Source organism: Alosa alosa, chromosome 14, assembly GCF_017589495.1.
Source record: "Alosa alosa isolate M-15738 ecotype Scorff River chromosome 14, AALO_Geno_1.1, whole genome shotgun sequence".
Lineage (NCBI taxonomy): Eukaryota > Metazoa > Chordata > Actinopteri > Clupeiformes > Clupeidae > Alosa > Alosa alosa.
Window position 1 is genome coordinate 25,652,650 of NC_063202.1, and position 21,403 is coordinate 25,674,052.

Genomic DNA, 21,403 nt, shown 5'->3' on the forward strand with positions numbered 1-21,403 from the left:
TAGGATAGTTAACTTTTATAGCAGTGTTTTACAGAAACAGAAAATTATATGTTTCAGTAACTACTTAGAAACTTGCCACAGGAAATACACAAGTGAATTAACTATGTAATCATTTGTTTTTGAATGGGATATAAAACAAATTGGTCAGCGTGATTATACAAGTTGGGACGAAAGTAAAGGTGCCATTACTAAAGTAGGTCTATGATGCTTTTGGACTGAAAGCAACATAGTCTGTCTTTTCTTTATCTTAAGATCTTGCTAATAAATGCTCACACATTTATTATTGATACTATTATGTATGGTAATGTTGTAGTTTATTAATGTCATTGGCTTATACTACTACTACTGCTGCTACTATTACTACTATGACTATTTATTTATTTATGTATTTTTATTATTATTATTATTATTATTATTATTATTATTACAATACATATCACAAATGACCAGATCTGGATATACTGCACCAGAAATGTAACTTAAGTAAAGTTTGTCATATAAGGTGCCTTGAGAGATTGTTGTGGTCCAGGGATATACTGTAGCTAAAAGCAACAGAGAGAAGTTGCTTCAGTAATGGCATGCAGTAGTCCAGCAGATGTGCTGACATAGAAGGCCCAGGTTGGACTGACAATTGGCAGCCTGAGCAGCCATACATCATACACAGTCCCCTACACACATCCGTGCACACACACACACACACACAGAGCAGCTCAGATTTGAGACGGATGAATGTCTGGTTGGTGAAGCACGGAGAGGCGGCCTGTGTCATCAGTCATCATCACACTGCAAATGGCTGCATGTGTGGCTGCAGTCACACAGATGAAATCTCCCTTGGCCTTCTTACAGTAATATTGAGAGTAATGTTATGCCACTGAATTGATATGAGGTTCCCCTTCACTACTGCACTCTGGCTTATTTATAGTGACCATTATTTAAGTTGTCACTGTGAGCACAAAACCAAGTTAGTCTGTATCAAATAAGAAATAAGATGAAATAAATTGTCCCTCTCTCTCTTTTGCTCACTGACTTAACAGGCTAAGAGCTGTCCAAGACTGAGCTGTCCACAGAGGGGATCAATGATGGAATTACAGAACCTCCAGGAGGCCCTGAAAGTGGAAATACAGGTCCATCAGGTATTGCATTCAAACCAAACCATTTTCAACCATCATAAACAACTTACTTCAGGATATGATCACACATTGCACATGCATAAATGTGTTAAATGGATATCAGACATTGTCAGATCACCCATGCACAGGGTGATTGATGAGGTAATTAACAATCTCTTATAGAAATGTAGTAATTCACAGAAATAATGTATAGTAATATCTATACAATTCATCAAGTGAAGTTTGATGTACTACTGTGGGGCATTTCAGATGCTAACAAGTGTTTGACCTACTGTAGAGGTTTTAGTAGTTTAGTAGTTTTCTGCCTCCTATTAAATATGTGTAATTTCTAAAAGTGACATGGGTGGCATCATTTTCAGTAACTGGTACCAGCATTTCCCCATAGTAGAGAAAGCTCCTGATTTGTATCTTTTTTCTATGTCTTTGATTATCTCCACTTATTTGTAACTATATATACACTTTAAAGTCTGAACTTTATTTCACCACTTTTTAACATATGCAGTGTAAGAACTCCATCCAGTCTTGTTGTCTAAGCAGAAATGTACTGCCTAGTATTTATCTAGCAAAACGTGTCTAATATCTACTCACCATCCCCTTTGATTAGATGTAAATCACTAAAGGTGTTTCTTCAAAAAACATAGTCTTTTAAAATAGTATAGAAAAGAATATGGCTGTAGTAGAGCTATAGGATGCGTTGTAATTCTAAAGTTTAAATATTCAGGTCTGGATAAGAATTGCAATTTTATAACACAGCATGCTACCATCTTTAAATAATACCTATTATCATGCTTATGATACAGCAACTAAACTGCTATACCATCAGTACCATTGACATTCCACTGGATATTCAGAAGTGGTTTTGTACTTTTCTATTTTTCTGCCTGCATGTAAGAATGTGATAGTTTCCAGAGTGGAAATATTGAAACCAACACTGCCTTTAAGCTGACCTAGAATGAGTCATTATTTATGCTGTCTATTGCTATGACTCTTTTAATGTTTATCTGGTTCTACCTAAGTCAGAAAATAGCTAACCATTGAAAGTTCCACACATCCCTCAATAAAGCTTCTCAGGCTATACGATGTTTATAATACCAGATTTAAGGTTTACTGCACAATAGAGGCTAACTTTTTTAATGTTTGTTTTAAAATGAGTCCACATTTTCAAAATATTTTAGCATCATGCTGTCTTAAAGGATATTTCAGAAGAAAAATGCTTATTGTCTGCATGTCTAAGAACATAACGTTCTAACGTTCTAGAAATAAATGTGCTTTTGTCACACAACATGTACCTCTTCACGAAGCATCCTGACAGTCACTGAACTTTCAGTCGGTTGGCCACATTCAGAAACACTTCAGGCTTGCCTTTCAGAATGTGTCACATCTAATTGTATGAGTACCTTCCTCCCTGAGGCTGAGCCTGGGGGATGGGCTGCTATTCTTATCTGCAATACAGCCAGATGCCTCTAGAGGCCACTGCACTAACAGTAAGAAGTGCATGGAAGATGGGCTACAAGGATTCTAGATGTGTGAAATGGATCCCTCCTGTAACATGGATAAAGCAGGTTTATATTTTTTTGCAAAGATGAGAAATAAAACCAGACATAGACTCTATCCATTATATGTTCCTCCCTGTCCTTTTTATAAAGATTTGTTTTGTTGTTTTGGACGATCAGCTTGCATCAAGTATAGATGTAGGGTACAGTTTATTGGGAATCAATATTTATCCTAGAGTATTGTTTGATGAACTTAATAAAAAATGAACACAGCCATAACCTTTCAGTCTTTATTTGTGCTGCCTACTTATTGTATTCCTTGTCCCTGTAGAAAGGTTTTATAAACTGCAAATGTGTGATTGCTTTGTAACCATGGTAACATGAACAAGACTGACCTGATCAGCCTTATTAACTTGGCAGATTCATTTTCTCAATAGAAAGTAGCGGTACGAGATTGTAGACTTCACAACACTCAAAATAGGAGACTGCTCAGATAGCTTTTTGCAGATCAAGTCAGACAAACAAAGCTGCACTGTAATGGAGGAGATGAAACCATGGAAACGACAAGAATTTCTAAAGTGCCCATGTTTATACAAGACACTCCACTGCAGCACAAAATCAATGAGCTTTCACTCTGCCCTCCAGTCGCCCACTGTGTTTGACTACTGTGCTAGTGTATGAGTCTGTTCGAGTGACAGGGGACAGAAGCAGCAGCAGCAGCAGCAGCAGCTGTAGTGGTGTGGGGACATTCTGGCTCTCCCACTGACAGCATCACAAATGAGTCAAGCTTTCCTCCCTTTAACCTCATTCAGTTATTTGCAGGAGAGATTTGTTTCGCCTGCCTGTCTCCATCATCCCCTGATGCAATATAAAGAGCTAGGGCCCATATTGGCCAACTAACATCGTATGGTATTGACCAAAGTGTTGTGTAGTATTAATGATACACTTTTCTTTCTTTGTAGAAACTTGTGGGCCAAATGAAGCAGGATCCACAGGTAGAGCAAACCTTCTCATGTGGTGTTTTTCTCCTAATTCTCCTCTTAAGTGAAAACCAGTGTCCTTTGTCATTGTCACCTCAAATATCATTGCTCTTTTGTCATTTCACCACTTTTTCCACCAAGTAAAAAACACCGACTGGCTCACTTTTCTCCCCTAAAACATATACTCATAAAACAAGGCCAGAGATCTCTCATAACTCCCTGCCCTGAGGTTTTCAAATTCTCCTGGGCAGTTGTGCTAACTAAGCACTGATGACTCACTCCTTGCTTGCTGCACAGTATGAAGCTTTCTTCACTGTCCCACAAGAACTTGTGTGGAGTTATGTGCTCTTTCTAAAAAACAAGCATCTTCAATGTCATGGAATAATCTGCCAGTGTCACTTTATATATTTAAATCTCTGTCTAGTTCTCCTTCACATACTCTCTCTTTCATAAATAGCTACATTCTTCATCTATCTTCAGCTGTTCTGCTAAAAGTTGTAGGAGGGAAAATCAGCATTTACAAGGTTGCTTCTTTTCTTTGCAGAATGCTGAATTGAAGAAGCAGCTCCATGAGCTCCAAGCCAAGATCACTGCTCTGAGTGAGAAGCAGGTAGGCTGCCAGAACCAATACTCCAAATGTATGGTATCAAAACTTTTTCTTCGAGTTGGCAAATCAAAAGGAGATAGAATGAATCTTGTTTCAGAATAATAAAATCAGAGCTTATACTGTTATTATGTCTAAAGCTTTAACAGTGCAACATATCATCGCAATCATATTCAATGAATATAGCAGCATGGAAACACTGTATACAAGCTATATTTTTTCAGGGTATGTTTTCATTATGCATTTAGTTGATAAGCCTCTCATATTATGTTTTTTTTTTTTTCTGTACGGTATCTGGAGTTGTATAGTGGGTATTAGTGGATGTGATAACCTTCCACCCAGTTGATACCACTAGTAGTTTCTCATTTCCTGTGGCAGTGGCCCAGCAACAAGCTGTGTTGTGGTTGGTCGCTTGGTTCTGCCTGTCAGCAGTCCTTCATGGGGTAATCAGCTGAGGCAAAAATTCAGCCTTTGATCACTTAAAATTGGGAAGAAGGACTAGTGCTTATTGTGATTATTACTGTGTGTTTGTAGCGTTGCTTTAGTCAGATCATTCATAATATTTCTAGTATGGAATTTTGGAGAATTGCTACCTACTGTAAATCAATAGACATGGCAGCAGCATAAACAATGCTCATTTGCGGTCTGCTTAATTGCACCTGCTTCTTATATGCATTTCTCAGAACTGGCTATTATGGCATTGCTCCTTTAAGAAACAGTTTTGATTTGTAAGTTCTTCGACGATCCCTAGGCTGTGTTGTGCTTTATAGCGACCTTTGATTGGGAGAAGATTGAGTCACACAGCTTGCTAAGGAAGCCTGTTGAGTGTTACACTCCAGCTCCTCTGGGTCCAATTTGCCCTGTAGATGCATAGGGATGATGTCTTAAGAAAGGCCCCACCTGTCACTTATCGATTGGCCACTCACCAAGCCCTTTTGTTCACACCACCATGGAGGTTTTTAAAACGTCAACTTTTATTGCTGCTTCAGGAGGTGAAAAAAGGACCTATATTTGCTTCTAAAAGAAGAATAATTGAGGTGGTGACTCAGCTGAGCTTGGAGCTTTTGTCATACCTTAATTGAAGTGCCATTTCCCCCCCTTTCTGTTCCTTTTTGTGAGTTGTATTAGTCTTAAGAAGGCGAATGCTGTCTGGCCCTCCACTGAGGCAGGCTATGTAATGTAATATTGTTTGCAGTGAACGCAGGAAGCTTTTTCACTCAGGCTTTGTGTGCATTGATAATTGATACTGCCAGACCCTCTCTCCCCTTTATTTCTCACTCCCCCACGCCCCACAAGGAGGTTTAACAGCCAGGCAGCTGCTGAGGAAGGAACACTACGATTTAGTCCCCCAAATATGGGCCCCTCAGCATGATCTGAGCATCACTTATCCCAGAGCTCAATTTGATTTTGCTTAACATGTATGTGGGAGGATGGTTATGGTTATGGTTATGGTTATGGGATTTGGCAGATGCTTTTGTCCAAAAAAAGTTGTAGTTGTTCAAATGTATGTTCTGCTGTGTACCCAATGACCAACCAGCCCTCACCTGACTGACCTCAGTCATCTGCCCCAGGGCAAGGTCAGAGTATTTTTTTCACATCACGTTCTTTATATATTTGAAAAAATCAGATGCAAAACCCTTTAAATCTGTCTGACAACTTTTCTTTTAAATGAGTTCCCCTGTTTGTTTTTCTATTAATTTTGATCAGACTCATGGAGATCAATGCCTATACTAGTAAGGGTCATTAGTCCTACCAAAACGTGACACTGCATTTTGAATTTGTGCTTTTTGAACAGAGGTTAGGTCTTGACTTTTTGCTCTCTCTAAAATGGTTCTTGCTTTTGAGTGAGCCCCTTTTGCCTCATCAAAGAACTCTTCAGATGCTGGACTTCTCATCTGAACCATCATAGAACGTGGCTCAGTAATAACTAGTGTTTCCAAGGGCATGGGGATAAAGGAGTGATTTTGCACTTGTTTCTTTCATAGTACAGAGCAGGGTCATAGGCAAAGAGGGATATAGGATTTGTAAAAGTGTGTCTGGAGAGTGCAGGGTAGCAGACATCTCCCGATGAAATAGTGCCTTTTAAAGGTCTGTTTTCACTTGTCCATTGCTGGAAAAGGCATTTTCATCTGCATGTTTAAGACTTGGTGATTGGTCCCAGTTTATGAGATGCAGCTGGCATATTCCTTAGCCTTAAATACCTTAAATTACCTTAAAGTTAGATAACTTAATTTACTATACACAATTTTCAGGTTGCAGGTTTAATGAAGTCTTTTAATTGTGCCCTTTGACGGCTAGAGGAGATCTCTAACCATAGTAGGCATTTGTCAATATATTTTAATACAAAGTCAGCAAATAACCAAAGGACTTACAATGTGAGAAGATACTTGCAAGATATTTTTAAGTTTACATTTATTTTTCCCCCCAATATGAACAGTCCCACAGGAAGCTTAATACCACCTTGGCTTTTCTCTGCTCATAGTTTAATAGACACCCACTAAAAAACAAAACATGTCAATCAATATACTCACCTGCATGGACACTTTCCCTGTGAAGCTCTAGAATCTACTTAGAACAGACTTGGAAAAATCCAATTTCATATGGATTTCTTTTTCCTTTTGTTATGTTGGATTAATCAAAGGCCCTATTTTGACAGTGGAAATGGCTGTTGGAAATGACCGTATGTCTGCACTGTTGTACAAGAAAAGTGTGAGCTCGTGATAAAGGCATTGAGTGGGTAGAGCTAGACCCAAATGAATTAGTTAATGTTTGGTTAAAGCCAACCAGTAGCATTGTCAAGCAATCAATTTTAAGTGAATGCTTTAGGCAAGATTACGTATTACTTAAGATTAATTAAGATTACTTAATTATATTAAGTTATGAAGATGGCAATACCACCTCAGATTCTGAACAGCGTTCACCGGGAGTTGCAAAGAACATTTAAATGTGTTTAATGGAAAATATTTGCGACTTTAGAGCGAGGTGTGTAAAACGAGGAAAAGCTTTGCTAAAATGTTAAATGAATCAGCAGACACTTTTGGCATTTGCAGCAGTGCAATTTGTGGGAGCAGAAGAGGTCAGCTCTATTTTCAATGGAAATTAAAGTTTTAAGATGGAAACCCAGGTTTTCATAGTGGGGTGCTTTCACTCTCCAGCCAAGCTGAGTAAGTAAGGGACACTATTTTTCCATTTTCTCACTGTCAAACGTGATATAAAATCACTGTCTGCAATGCTGCTGTCTTGCTTTGAATGAATTGATGTTCTGCAATTTAGTACATCAAACACCAGGATGTCACTGATCTTTTAAAAACTTGATACAGACTGGGCAGCTAAGACTACCGCCATGTGCAGTAATCTCCAAACCAGTTTCAGCATGAATTACCATACAGTTGGTGCAGTAAACAAAAAACAGACAATAGCCACAGGGCTGTGCTTGTACTAAAAAATAAAGGATATTTTCACAATTATAGACATATCTGTAGTGCTAAGAAAGAACAAACAAGCATACAGTAACTGCTCAATGATTTTAGAAGTCATTTGTCCAACTTGATCTAGGACTCTGAGGAATCTTACAATGCAGGAGTTCAAAAGATTGATATGTGACTTAATATAAAGTTGAAAAGGCATTCAGAACATGTCTGGTGGTGGAGGTTATTGTACAATGTTTATAACAATACCAGTGGTATTAAATGGTTCCTAGAGTGTTGATGAGTGTACATATTATATAGGAATATAGGATAATATTGGATAATACAGTGTGATTTTTGAATGTTAAAAGTGAATAAACTCTTTTGAGAGGTGGATAAACTCTAAGAAGAGGTGGGTAAACTCTATTTCTGAAATTTCAGTGGTGGATAAACTGTGTTTACTTGCACCCTGCTTATGGTGATAGGTTATTGAGGGTTTTTTGTGATCTCTCTTTCATAGTAACAGGTGTAACATGCTGGATGTCTCGGGAGAGCTACATCTGAGTCAGGGAACAGGGAGCAGCTGGCCAGATTTGTTTTTTAGAACGGTCCTAAATTTGTTGCGTTTTTTTTTTTCCTTTTATTTGTTTACCGTTGCCACCTGTGCCTGTGGTAGTGCTGTGTCCATGTCTGTCTCCAAAATCTCTGCGGTCTCCATACAGTGCCTTCCCCAACCCAGTCACCCCAACACCTGCATCCCTTTCTTATAGGGCTGGTGTTGGCACCCATCCCCTGTGCTCTCACGTTTACACTCCTGGTGTCAGAGGCTGTAGAAGCGGCACCAATGTCAGTGGGCTAGGATCTGTGATCTTGTGGATCATTCGGCCTTGTGAAATAAAGACGACATTGTACTTCTCTTTTCTGAATTTCATTTTTTGAGAAGTTGACATCTTGTGCATGCCTCAAATATCATAAGATCAGGGCAGGCATCTAAACCAATTTGGTAAAAGCCTATAACAAAAAAAGAGTTATCTCACATACTCCTTATCTGGCTCCCAATGTCATGTTCTTTGAGTCATGCATCTAAAGGGAATGGGTACTTTCCCCACAATAACACTGATGCAGGATGACCTGCTGTAGATGCAAGGATTATAAAGCCATGCAAACTAAACCAGCTCGTTTTAATCCAGGCTCCACTGTAGCAAATCTTAAAAATAGCACTGTGTATGTATACGTAGTATATCTTGCTAAACCTGGTCTCTCAGCTTTTCCTTTCGTTGTGTCAATGGGGCTTGGCCATCTCCATTCATAGGGTGTAAGAAAGGGGAAGTGTATATCCGTTCGGCCCAGTGCCTCTCTGTGTCAGGATGTCAGCTCTAGTCTTCTGCGCCGGTGCGCCCTGGCCCTCTGCTCGCCCCATCTCCCAAACCCAGACACTCAAGAGTGGCAGGCAGGAGCGGCTGGGGGAGGGGCAGGACCAGTGTGGCCAGGGGGAGGGAGGAGGACCAGTGTGGCCAGGGGGAGGGAGGAGGCTGCCATTGGAAGTGGAGCCATCTGCACGCCCTGGAAGGGAGGTGTCATGAAGAGTGGGGAGTAAATAAAAGCAGAGGATATCGTGAGTTGATGATGATGAACAGGCCTCTCAAAGGTGCCTCCTGTTGGCTGAGTACAGGAGGCAAGATTCTGTTTGACCAGATTACCTTTTTATGTACATGGTGACATAGTCACAGAAGCCCACGTCACCCCTCCCCACCTGCAGCTGCCTCCTCTGTAATCTCTGGGAAGTCTACATTAAATTAATCTCCTGACAACTAGGATCACCCTTCTGTGACCAAGATGAGTGGCCACAGTCCCTCTCCGTATACATGATTCTACCCACAGCTGGCACTTAAAGAGGACATTACCTCAAATAGTCTGTTAGGATGTCCCCCTTTTGTGTAAGATTGGAAATGTGTTAAAACACAGTTGTGGGGAGTCTGAGTTTTAATTTATGTTGACCTCAGGCTCAGGCACACTCCCAGTCTGATCTGTTAACATCCAGAACCTATTAGCTTGTGTCCAATTTAAAATAAAAATGAGGGTAGCCTATTAAAGAACAGTAGCCTAATCTGTATAGTATGATTCACACTCCCCAGACACCTGATGTTTTTCTGATGTGTATGTTGCTTTTGTTAATATTTTGGTAACATTACTTAATGTACTTGTATTAGTATTAGTAAGACCAGCTCAAAGCCATTTTATATTAGATATTTTTGTCTGAAGCCTAAGGTTAGGGCATTTAGGTTTTTAATCCAGAGCATTTTAACTTCATACAAAACATTTCATACAAAATTGTTCTGCATAGATTTTGATTATTTTTGTTGGATTGTGCAAGTGAAAGTATGCACATTTTTATTCAGGTTACCAACTGTCTCTCTAACCGTATGTAAGGGAAAAGCCCTGAGTAGAGAAATACAATGGGTGACAGTGATCTGCAGGAAGAGGAAAACAGGAGCAACTCTTGAAAGATCCATTGTTCAGCAAATACTGTTCTGTGTCACATCTGTGTGGAGAGGGGAGCCTGTTAGGTACAGGATGCTGCAGCAGTTCTACCTTTTAATAATTCAAACAGCACTTGGTGGAGATCTTGCCTCCTGCTGACTTTTGGCCTGTTGTTGGAAAACTTGCTGGCCTGAAAGTAATCTCTGTGGTATGTGTGTGTGTGTTGAGGGAAGGGGGTGGGGAAGGCCTAAAGCTATAGCTTTGCCCAGGGGAGACGAGAGGACACCAGTGTGGAGAAGAGGTGAACTGCTGAGTTTCCTTCAGGTGATTTATTGTAAGTGAGTGAATTAAACTAGACATTGGTGACAGCTATGCTACGTTTCTCGAGAAGTTTGTGGTATAGCCATCAATGATATGAAGTGGTCGTGCATAGAAGAGGCTGTCAGGTTCCCCATGCTTATGTGTTGATTTCCAAAGCTAATGTGAACTCTGTGTGTTGTGTTCATTTTCATGCATGTAGCAAAATAATACAATTCAGGTTGATGTTTGATACTAAAGGTGATGATGCATGGGACAATGTTTTGAGCAATGTTGCTGAGCAATCACATAATCAGTTCCTTTATGCTGATTGGATGATCATAACGATTTGCCTACTGATCATTAAAGTTCTCCAGAGAATAGGTTGTTGCCCAACATCACATGCCAGAACCACAATAATGAACATGCTAGAACCACAATAATGAACATGCTAGAACCACAATAATGAGAAACATTGCTCATAAGGTTGCCCCATGTATCATCAGCTGAAGGCCTGCACCCAATCTGTAGCCATGCTGTTGTTTAGTTCTTTATATCTGAGAGCCATGTGTGTTGTCCGTCCTGCGGGGGGCATGTGCTGAGAAACTGTCAGCAGTCAGCACACAGACGTGTTTGATATAAATGCTGACAAATATATGCTTAACCTATTTTTGTCAGCCAGGTCTGACTGAAACGAGGAGCATGCTCTAAACACCAGACTTGCAGCTGTTGTGGACAGAAGAGCTGGCTGGCTAAGTTGCTGATGTTGCACTATGTTGTATTACATGTATGTCGGCACAAGCATATGTGTGACTGACTTTGTGTGTGTAGTTTTGATGTGTATCCAGCAGGTTAACTAAGGTCGCCCTGAGAGAGTCAGGGCAAGCTTGTTTCTAAGTGGAGGAGTGGTTTGGGGGATGTGTGAATGTATCCTCTGAGGACCTATGGAGCTCCACACCCAGCCCTCTGTAGAGGCCACATGGCTGTAATGAGTGCATAGTGCTGCACCAGAAATAAGAAACAGATGTTACAAAGCCAACGTTTTTGCTTAAAATCTTATTGCATCTTGGTAATTGAATACACATTATAGTGATGTATTAAAACACTTAGAAGAATAAAATAGATTTGTGTGAGTTATCATCCTGTCCAATTACTGGATTGGTTGGATACAGACTTCCACAGAGAGAACCCATGACTAGTGATGTCCTTTTTAAAAGGTGTTCAACCCTTGTTGAATTCGTATTTATTTTAGCACCCCTGACAGTGTAACTTCTGTCATTCATCCTGTAATTATAAAATTTCATTGGAGATTGAGTTGATGTTTTTCATTGGGTTTGGGTCTCTGGGTTGAGTTTTTGCACTTATTTTGCTGTTTCATCCCATCTGTTTGTTGATACTGTTAAGCACAAATGACTTATCTTAAGTTAGAGTCTTAGTCTGTGTTGTTAGTTGCCCAGATTATGTTTGAAAATGATGGTCAAGGTTGTGAATCTCATACTTCATAAAGACCTGGTATACATTTGATTTTAGGGAGTAGTGTTAACAGCAGTGTGTACAGTAATTTTATGACCGCCGCGCAGCGAAGCGGCGGTTATATAGGTTTAGTCAGATTAATTTTTTTTTTTTTTTTTTTTCACATGTCCAAATTTCCGTCAAGGATTCCCGGGACACTGTAAGACCGGGGTACACAAAACTTGGTGGGCATTTAACCCCACATGGATAGCATGGAACCTCCTGTTTTCATTTTGATCTGTAGCCCCCCCGCTGGACTGGACCCCCTGAAAGGCTTTCAGCGTGACTTATTTTTGTGGAAAACATGTGCTGGACTGGGCGGCGGTCATATTTTGTACCGCTCTGCGGTACATCTAGTTATATTGTATATTGCTCTTGATAAAGATCCAGAGGATGGCATATAGACACATGGAAAATATTTTTCTGTAGGTTTACTAAGATGAATCCGCTCCCACCACAGCTCTAAACGGTCCACAGAAGGAGCCCCGTGTCCAATATAGCTGCTGGTGGGGATGCACGCCATACAGGAGGATTGCCAAAGGACAAAGAGACAAATGGGGGGGGGGGGGGGGGGGGGGGGAGAAATGGAACAGTGGTCTTGTGGCTGCATCCGCCATGCAGAGAGTTTGATGGGTGGGAAGGGTATGGGTTATCTTTCCCTGTGGTCCTCCCACCTCTCAAATATCATTGGTTCTGCTCCATTAGGCTTTTTGTCCGTGTGTAAAAGCTGGCCATTCCCTCACTCCCCCTCACGATAGAGGAAAGCGTATTTTCACGCTGCTTACGTAACATGGGATTATTATCATAAGAGCAAAGCTTAAAAGTAAGTATTGCACTGAAAACATTCGGGTTTCCAAGTTAGATTTAAAAAACTGTATGTGATGATAACTTGGCAAGCTTGCACCCAGGACTTTTACTGTTCAGTGGTGTGTGTGCGTGTATGACCAGTTGTTTAGCAAGACGAAGCATACAACAGTTTTGATCATTTTCAGATTCCCACTAGTAACAATACTGCCAATAAACAAGACAGTACACTTGCAGCAAGTGTAGTCATGCAAGTACAACTGTTCTTTGTTAGATATTTTGTTGCTTATTCATATGAAATATGTTCCTTTATGGTTGTGACAGATTAAAGAAATGCCTTTTACCAGTGAAGAATTGTTCGGTCCAGCAGATGCCGTGGTGTTGGGGATAATCACACTGAAATGGACTCAGCTGTGACTTTTTAATCTTTCTCTCCAGTTTCTCAAGTCCTTAGAAAAACTCATTCAGTCAGTCAGCATTTGTCAGACAGAAGGTTGTGTTTGTTTTTGTGTGAGTGTGAGAGAGAGAGAGAGAGAGAGAGAGAGAGAGAGAGAAAATATATCAGTGAAAATGGAAGTTTGTTTGTGTATGTGTGTTTATGGTATCAGTTGGAAACTACAGAGACAGTAAAAACAGCATAAATAAGAGGTGTGCTGGAAGTATAGGGTACCAGGATGTTAAAGGAAACAGACCCATGGGGAGGATGGGAAGTGGAGTCTCCAGCTCATTTGTACATGCGTTGAATCTCATCTTCTCCCTCTTTTCCCCCATCTGCTCCAGTCTATCCCTTTGTCTCTCTCTTAAAGTCATTCACCCATGCTGCCCTGCATTTTCCCCACTCCCAGCCTCCCTGTCTCTCCCCATCACACACACACACACACACACACACACACACACACGCAGAGAGAGTATCTCATTTTCACAGAACAGTACTTTGTCAGTTTCTCTTTGTTCACCACTCCAGAGCCCAGGCAGGGCTCTTGCTGCAGTATTGTAGGCTGGGGATGAAAATGAATGTGGACATAAGGCAAGAAGGCGTGGGGAACACACTGCACTCACCACACTCAGCTGCACCTACCACCCTACAGCAGCACAGGGGGCTTGGAACCCAAGCTTTGGAGCAATGCCAAATGCAACTTTTGTTTGAGGAGCCTCCGTTATTGTGTTATTGTCTTTGTGAGTTTGTGTCTCTGCACGCTCACATGCACAGACACATGCAGGATGTGAGTTTACTGACTGTCTGTTGGCATTCACAAGTGGTGGCAGTAGCATCGGCCGGCCTGTCAGTGTCTCTCTGTGAGAGAGCTGCCACCACTGAGAGACAAGAGAGGAGGAACATGTTAATGTGAGCCTGGGATGGCTTTAGTTCCAGCTCAGAGACGGAGAATGGGCAAGGGAGCATGAGAGAGAAGGAGAGAGAAGGAGAGAGAAGGAGAGGGAGGGAGGGAGAGAGGGAGGGGAGAGGGAGAGAGAGAGAGAGAGAGAGAGAGAGAGAGAGAGAGAGAGAGAGAGTCTGTGAGGCAGGAGGCAACGTGAGTGGAATTTCAATCAAGGGCTCAGAGCACTGTTTAAATACCATCCGCATAAACAAGGAAGGGATCTCTCTCTCTTTTTTCTCTCTCCTCTTCACACCTGAGAAATCCCTCTCTCCCTCCTTCTATCAGTCATGTTGTAAACTCCTGATATGAGGCCCTGTTTTAGGCATTAGAAGTGTTGAGAAGCGGAGATTATGAGAGAGAGAGAGAGAGAGAGAGAGAGAGAGAGAGAGAGAGAGAGAGAGAGAGAGAGAGAGAGAGAGAGAGAGAGAGAGAGAGAGAGAGAGAGAGAGATAGTGTCAGCATGTCAGCGTGTCAGCATGGCGACGCTACTGCAGCTCCACTGCTGCTCCCAGCCAAGAGGGACATTGCCAGGCTAATTCCAAATAAAGACTGACAGGCATTTTCACAACCTAACATGATTACACATGCACATATACACACACATGCATGCTGACAGCTCTGCTAGTCTCCCTTGTGGGATTGGTTGCAAGGATACACACGTGAGCAGCATGGCACTGTGCATGTGTACAGCATGTTCTTTTAAATCTGTTCTGCCAACTGTTAGTTACAACTGTGGATAATGGCTGTGAATTAATGCCTCATAAAGCCACAAGATCAGATTTTAACATTTACAATTTACCGTAGATACCTGATTTTAAGGCTGCCGCCTTTTGTCCATGCAGTTAATACTTGATCCTGGGTGGCTCTTTCAGAGATGGTTTAGTTGATGTCTACATACATTCATTTATTCAGCTTACCCTTTAGGCTAGCTAGGGCTTGTTCAAACTTCAGTTTGATGATTAATAGTAATTTAAATTCAGGTTATGCATGTATTATACCCATGTCAGTATTTCTTTTGCTAATAATCTAATGATAGCATTGTGGCTATTTTGTTTTTAATTGCATGAATATACTTTTCATTAGTTAATTCATTAACAGTATAGGTTGACACAAAGTGAGCACATGGAGTGGCTATATATGGGGTTATATGATTTCCATTTATAGAGCATGATTGCTTCTTTAAATATTTTGCTAGATGTTCCATTTCAAATCGTGTCACTATGCTTTTTAAATGACCTGTTGTATGAGGCAGTCTGTTTTGTTCGGCCAGTTTCTTTGTCCTACCCTCCCCAATGTCACTGTCTTATCAGCCATCATTTCCCTTATCAGTCATCTCCACTTCTTAGTAACATCCCTCTACACAGAAGTGGAGTCCCACCTGCTGTGCAATAGAGCTGCTCTGTGTGCACGGGCTGCTACTGTACTCCAGGGCAAAGATTGGCTGTGCAGAATGGGCCTCTCCTGCCATCTGTTGTCTGCATCCCTGGAGAGGGGAGTTGAGTGAGAGCAGGCCTTCGCTGGGGTCGCAGCTGCAGCTGTATGCTTGGACCTGGGCACCTTCCCCTGGCACCCTGCCGCTCCTGGTGATGGGCGCGGGAATGTTCAGGGCACTGTGATTAAGTGCCACTTAAGCATGAGCGTGGCATCTGATGAGGATGATGGCCAAAGGAAGGAAAGATTTCCATGAGTGGAAAGGGTAACCTTCCACCAAGAGACGTCTTATTTATTCACTTTCAAATGGGACTCCGATGAAGATGAAGGACTGGCTGCAGGGACTGTTGTGTGCACTTCCCTCCCACCCAACTCCAAAAAGTTATTTTGCAAGGTGACGATGGTGGAGGGCTTTGTTCTGGCTAAATGGTGGACGTGACGACCATGAATTGGTAGGTAAAGGCTGCGTGTGAGCGTCAGTCTGCCTTTTGAAGGGTTTGGTTGGAGCTGTACAGGGAGGTAAGAGCTGCCTATCAGGGCTGGCCAAAGAGATTACACTGCTGCCATGCAGGTGCTATTGACACTTTAACACTTTTTTTCCTGATATGAATGGTTACAATTCTACTAGAAAATCGGACATTTGGGATGTCAAAAAGTCAGAATCCAGCTCTGACTTATGATTTAGTTTATAGAGTTTTGGTCCACATCCCTAAAAACTTGGCACCATGTCTTGAACTGGTTCAAGAAACAAAAACAGAAACTTTATATGTGTGGTAGAACACACACATTAATTTCAATTATGGTAACTGGTAACTGCTATTTTTGGCATTTTGTTTATTACAACAAATGTACTGTTATTGTTTTTCTGCACTTTGGTGCACAGCTTACTTCCTGTCTTTCTCTGAACGTTGCTATTGAGTAGCCTAAAAACATGTTTGTTGTTGTTTGACAATGAATGACCTAGAATACACAATCCATGTCTTCATTCATGTATACAGAAAAAGCCTTATACAGAAGTCATATATGTGTTTATATGAGTATTTTAGTGTCTCTTGAGCACACCACAATTGCCAGGTCATATCCATGTCTGTGTTTGATAATTGCAAACCATTAAAATCTCCAGGAAGCCATAGTGGATTCAGCCTGAGTTCAAATGGGACTATAGCACTTCTGATTACTGATGTAATGTGTTTTTGTAACGTTTTCTAATGTTAACAATAGAAAAAATATAAATATTTTTAGACCATCTGAAAGGTACATTTGTCATGCCACACAGCCCTACATTATTAACCTCTAACCTTTTCAGGAATGATCATTTTAAAGTGGAATGCAAAACTGAAAACATAGACTCAGAACAAATGGTTTGAGGCCCTGGTCGGTGCTGATAAATGCTTGTGCACGTGATCAATGGTGTCGTTTGGCAAGATTGTCGCTGACCGTGTTTGGGAAGCATAATGGCAAGTTTCTTGGGTACTTTGGATGGGACAATGCAACATCTGTTCTATTTTTAGGATGTGTTTTACGTGCATGTATTTAAATATACCCTAGACTGGCTTTATTCAATTGATATTTTCATTGAACACCCTTTTTGTTTGCATGACATAGCAGTGATGTTTATGCACTAAACTCTGCTGTATAAAACATACTAGTGATCATTCAGGTGGATTTCAATTGATAGAGATGGATGTTTTGGCTGCCATCCTGCACTCTGTTTTTGTTCTGTGGAGCAGGTTGGGGAGGTGTTCTTAGATGACCAGAGCTCACTCACTGTCTTATCTTAGGCAAACAGAGCTTGGATGAGAGAGGGAATGCTTTCACGGCAAAGGTCAATAGACTGAATTGGCGAGAAAGGATGAACTGCTTTTTCACTTTGGGACCTCCATCAAGCATGCACTTTGTCTGTGCCTGCATGCTAAAAAGCCACCTCCAAAGACAGAGGTCTGAGAGTCATATGACGGAATTTAATGTCTGGAGTTGCACCCCCTCCCTCCGGCTTCCTACTTTGACTTGTATTATCTGTGCCACCTTTGCACAATGCAAACATACAGTCCAGCATGCATAATGTTCAGCCAGATTTGCGCATGTCCTGCATTAAGTCAAATGAGCTGATTATCTACACACATTAAAAACCAGTCAAACTATAACAAGTCATATGACCAGTCCGTGTAATAGGTCAGTAGGCGTAGGTGAACATTGGATTTGATTTGTAGATCAGATGAAACTTATCCATGACTAGACATAGAGAGAGAGAGTATGAAGATGTCATGCTCTTTGAACGAGCTATGTGGAATTCTACTGTGGTTGAGTTGTCTTAAATACAGACACACTACACTCCGTTGATTTGCATTGTATTTCATACAGCGCCACATGTGGCAGAATGTGGTATTACAAGAGAGACAGACCAACGCTAGCTGGTAGGCAATGCTAACTTTACATTATGTCAAAACGGTTGTTTCTTCTTGAATTGAAGCACACACATTTTACTCTGTAACTGTTCAAGCAAGAAAGTAAAAATGAAGTGAAGCCTAAAATATTTTGCGACACATTATGTATGTGTGGGATGTGAAACATCATCAAGAAATAAGATAGAGATAGAAGAAGATATAGGCTAGGCCTACTAGAATACTGTATTGTTGTATATGACTCTTTAACAGGAGTTCTGTCTTCTCTTTTATGTCTACACCTTTTAGGGGAAGAGCAACAGAAGCAATAGCCTAGCCTACTAAATGAAATAAACATCCAGTATTGAGGTTGTTCATATTCTTAATATTTAGGTTATCATTGTTAATTCTGGGATTCCCAGGGCTCAGGGGAATATCATGGAATTTTAAAATGTCTTGAAGTTAGGTCCTGATATGGAAAGTCAGGGTATTTGATTATTTTTGGGCCAGTTGACAGGGAATTTTGTTTTGATGCCATTTTAGTTACTATTTATTAAAAGATAATATTTTCCATGCAATATTTTTGTTTATCAGTTTTTCACGCATTTATCACATTGCTTGAGTTGTTATTATGCAAGCAACTGTGTTTTCACTCGTTTATGCATTTGATAACGTTAAAAAAAATTATATTCAATTTTTTTTATTTTATAATTTTTATATAAAGATTATAATATGCAATATTTGTTAAAGGGTCCCTATGCAGTTTTGGCAATTTCTTTGCTGTTTTCTCGGTTTTTGCTCACAGTTTTTTCTACAGAGCTCCCCCTACAGCTTCAGAGTATATATTTTACGACACTCCTCGCTCTGTCAGTCTGTTATTTCCTCTTTCCCTTTTCCTCTGACAACGGTTTACTCGCTTTTTGCTTCTTTTTGCCGGCTCTGCCATGACTAATGTCTGAGAAACTCCATCGCTACCTTGTTCTAGCCGGTGCCTGGCATGTATGTGTGTAGTGGCGTAAAGCAATTTGTTACATCGCGCGACTGCAAAACTTTCTGACTGGGGCCGGCGGCTCGCTGGACCTAAGTTGCAAGGCTGTTTTTTCCGCTTACAGACGCTAGGGGAAGCAAGACGGCCACCATTCAACCCGGAAAGTCATATAACCATTCCAATGACTCTTAAGCTGTTAAGTTAAGGTAAATTAAGCTAAAAAAAAAACTGCATAGTACCCCTTTAAGAAGAGAGCTGTTGATTCATCCATGTGTTCATTTTGGAGAGTGAAGTTTGTGGTGCTACTAAATTGTTTATTTTGCTAAACACTATTATTGAGTGCATTTCAACCAGTGAACTAGGCAAAATAACAAACACCTTTTTGTTTAATTTAATGCAGTTTAACAGCACCACAAACTTCATCCACTAAAATGAGGATGAATTGTATGGAGTTGCCACTGTTCAAACTGTTTTAAAATAAACTGACCAATAATGAAGAGTGATTTCATGCTGGACTGTTTACTGGGTGTACCTAATAATCTGCCAATTGTACATAGCTGCACTACAAAATCAATTTCCCCTTTATAGGCGGCATGCTGCTATGTTGTGGTTTATGGCTCCATCTTGTGGGTTAATATACTGTACTGTTCATTTACAAATCTGCCCATATGGTCAAATGGGAAACCGTAAAAGTTCATTAAAGGTAATAGAAATTCAGCTTTTAAGTCAGTCAGGGAAAAGTCAGGCTTTTTTTCATGTAACTTAGAGTGAGAACTCTAACTGAATGAATATGACAGCTTCCTCACTGACAGATTGGCAGTCCTTAAAAGCACTGAGGTTATTACTATTTTATTTTCTCTTAAACTTATTTTACCTTTATGTTTGTTTGTTTACATGCACGGGTCTTACAATGCTTTTTGAAAATTGTTTGGTATTGGTTAGCTTTGCAATGGTTTTTGACATTACTTTCTAAAGGGATCACAAGTAGTATTGTGTTGGTGAAATAACAATACACAATAACTTGATGGTAATGCTAGATGCTGGTTACACTTCTATTCAATATTTAGTTATGACAAAATGCACTGTGGTGTTGAAGGAAACATGGAACATTTGACCTATTGCTTTAGTGATGCAAAATCAATAACTGCATAGTGGTTATAATGACAAGGTCAGTGTTAATCAGTGAAAGTGTATTTACCCTTTTAGCCAATTTGTATTTTCATGTTGTCAAAAGCTGATGTTATCTGTACTATTTTCACTGGCAAATTTCTGTCTACTTTTTGGTGATCTTTTTGGCGTTTTCTGCCCCCTGCTGTCTGATTCCATCACTGCTAGCCTCTTGAGAACTAAGTCTTTGTAACATACCAGCCTGCTTGCTTTTTTGAGTTGTCTAATAAGAAAGACAAAGCTTGAAGAGGAGGCAAGAGGCTGGGCTGCGGAAGGGGAGGGCAGGGCAGGGCGCCAGTAACAGTACAGCCATCATGATTGACATTGAGCTCCCTGACATGTAGAAACTATTGTCAATTACATTGTGGGCATTGTGAACATTATTGTTTCTCATTGAGTTCTTCAGTTGATCTTTTTCTTAAGAAGTCTTGCTTGGATTGAACAAATTAGTCAAGTAAGTGTGGGTGAAGTTGATCATTGTTATTTTGGAAGTATGTCTGAAGCTTAAGGTTATTTCTTAAGTGACATTATATATCGCACTGTTTTGACTGAGGCTACAGTGCTGCTGTTTAAATGCCAAGAATCCAATTACTGCAGCCATTTGTCATCCACCGAGTGTGTTTGGACATCACACTGCTGCCTTGTGTTGTAATGCAGACTATTTCATCCACCTAGTGTCTTTGAACATCACACTGCTGCCTTGTGTTGTAATGCAGACTATACGAAACGTATGCTAACAGACAATTCCTTCCTATGAAGCCATGCATTTTAAGACAAGTTTTAAGGGCTAATGTATAGTTGACCTACAAAACTGCTCGTGGTGTTTTTTGCTATGAATTATGTTACTCCCAGACCTGAGTAATTGTTAGTCCTACTAACTGCCATAATGTGGCAGTAGGACATATGACACCGCGTGCAAAGACACAGAATGTGATTTAATGCCAGGCTTTGGGAAAGGCCAGGTGTGTCACTCAGTTGTTTTTGGGCTGTATTAAATTTAAACTTATAAGATATATATTTTTTTATAATTTGTCTCAGTACTGATGCTACAAGCCAACACATTTTAAAGCTTTTTACTAACATAACGGTACTTGAAGAAAACTATGGTGCACATTTCCTGTGGTTTCCTGGTGTTTTGAATGGTAGGGGGTGAAAACACATTGTATAACACTAGAAAAAATTAAATAACACAGCACAATTTTTTTGATGTCATCCTACGGTTGCTGAGTGACATTCGAATGAGTTGACGGTCATATTCAAAATTAAGAGACCACTGCAAATTTGAATATGACCGTCAACTCATTCGAATGTCACTCAGCAACTGTAGGATGACATCAGAAAAATGTGCA

At 40.4% G+C, this 21,403-nt stretch overlaps 1 protein-coding gene across 4 annotated transcripts in view; it reads left to right on the forward strand.

Annotated features, from left to right (window-relative positions):
- phf21aa (PHD finger protein 21Aa) overlaps positions 1-21,403 on the forward strand; it is a 46,197-nt gene that overhangs the window by 4,700 nt on the left and 20,094 nt on the right. For all 4 annotated transcript variants that reach the window (XM_048262654.1, XM_048262655.1, XM_048262653.1 and 1 more), the window contains exons 3-5: positions 1,035-1,133; positions 3,586-3,618; positions 4,148-4,213. In XM_048262654.1, coding sequence (XP_048118611.1) covers positions 1,035-1,133; positions 3,586-3,618; positions 4,148-4,213 — 198 coding nt within the window. The remainder of the gene's footprint in view (positions 1-1,034; positions 1,134-3,585; positions 3,619-4,147; positions 4,214-21,403) is intronic.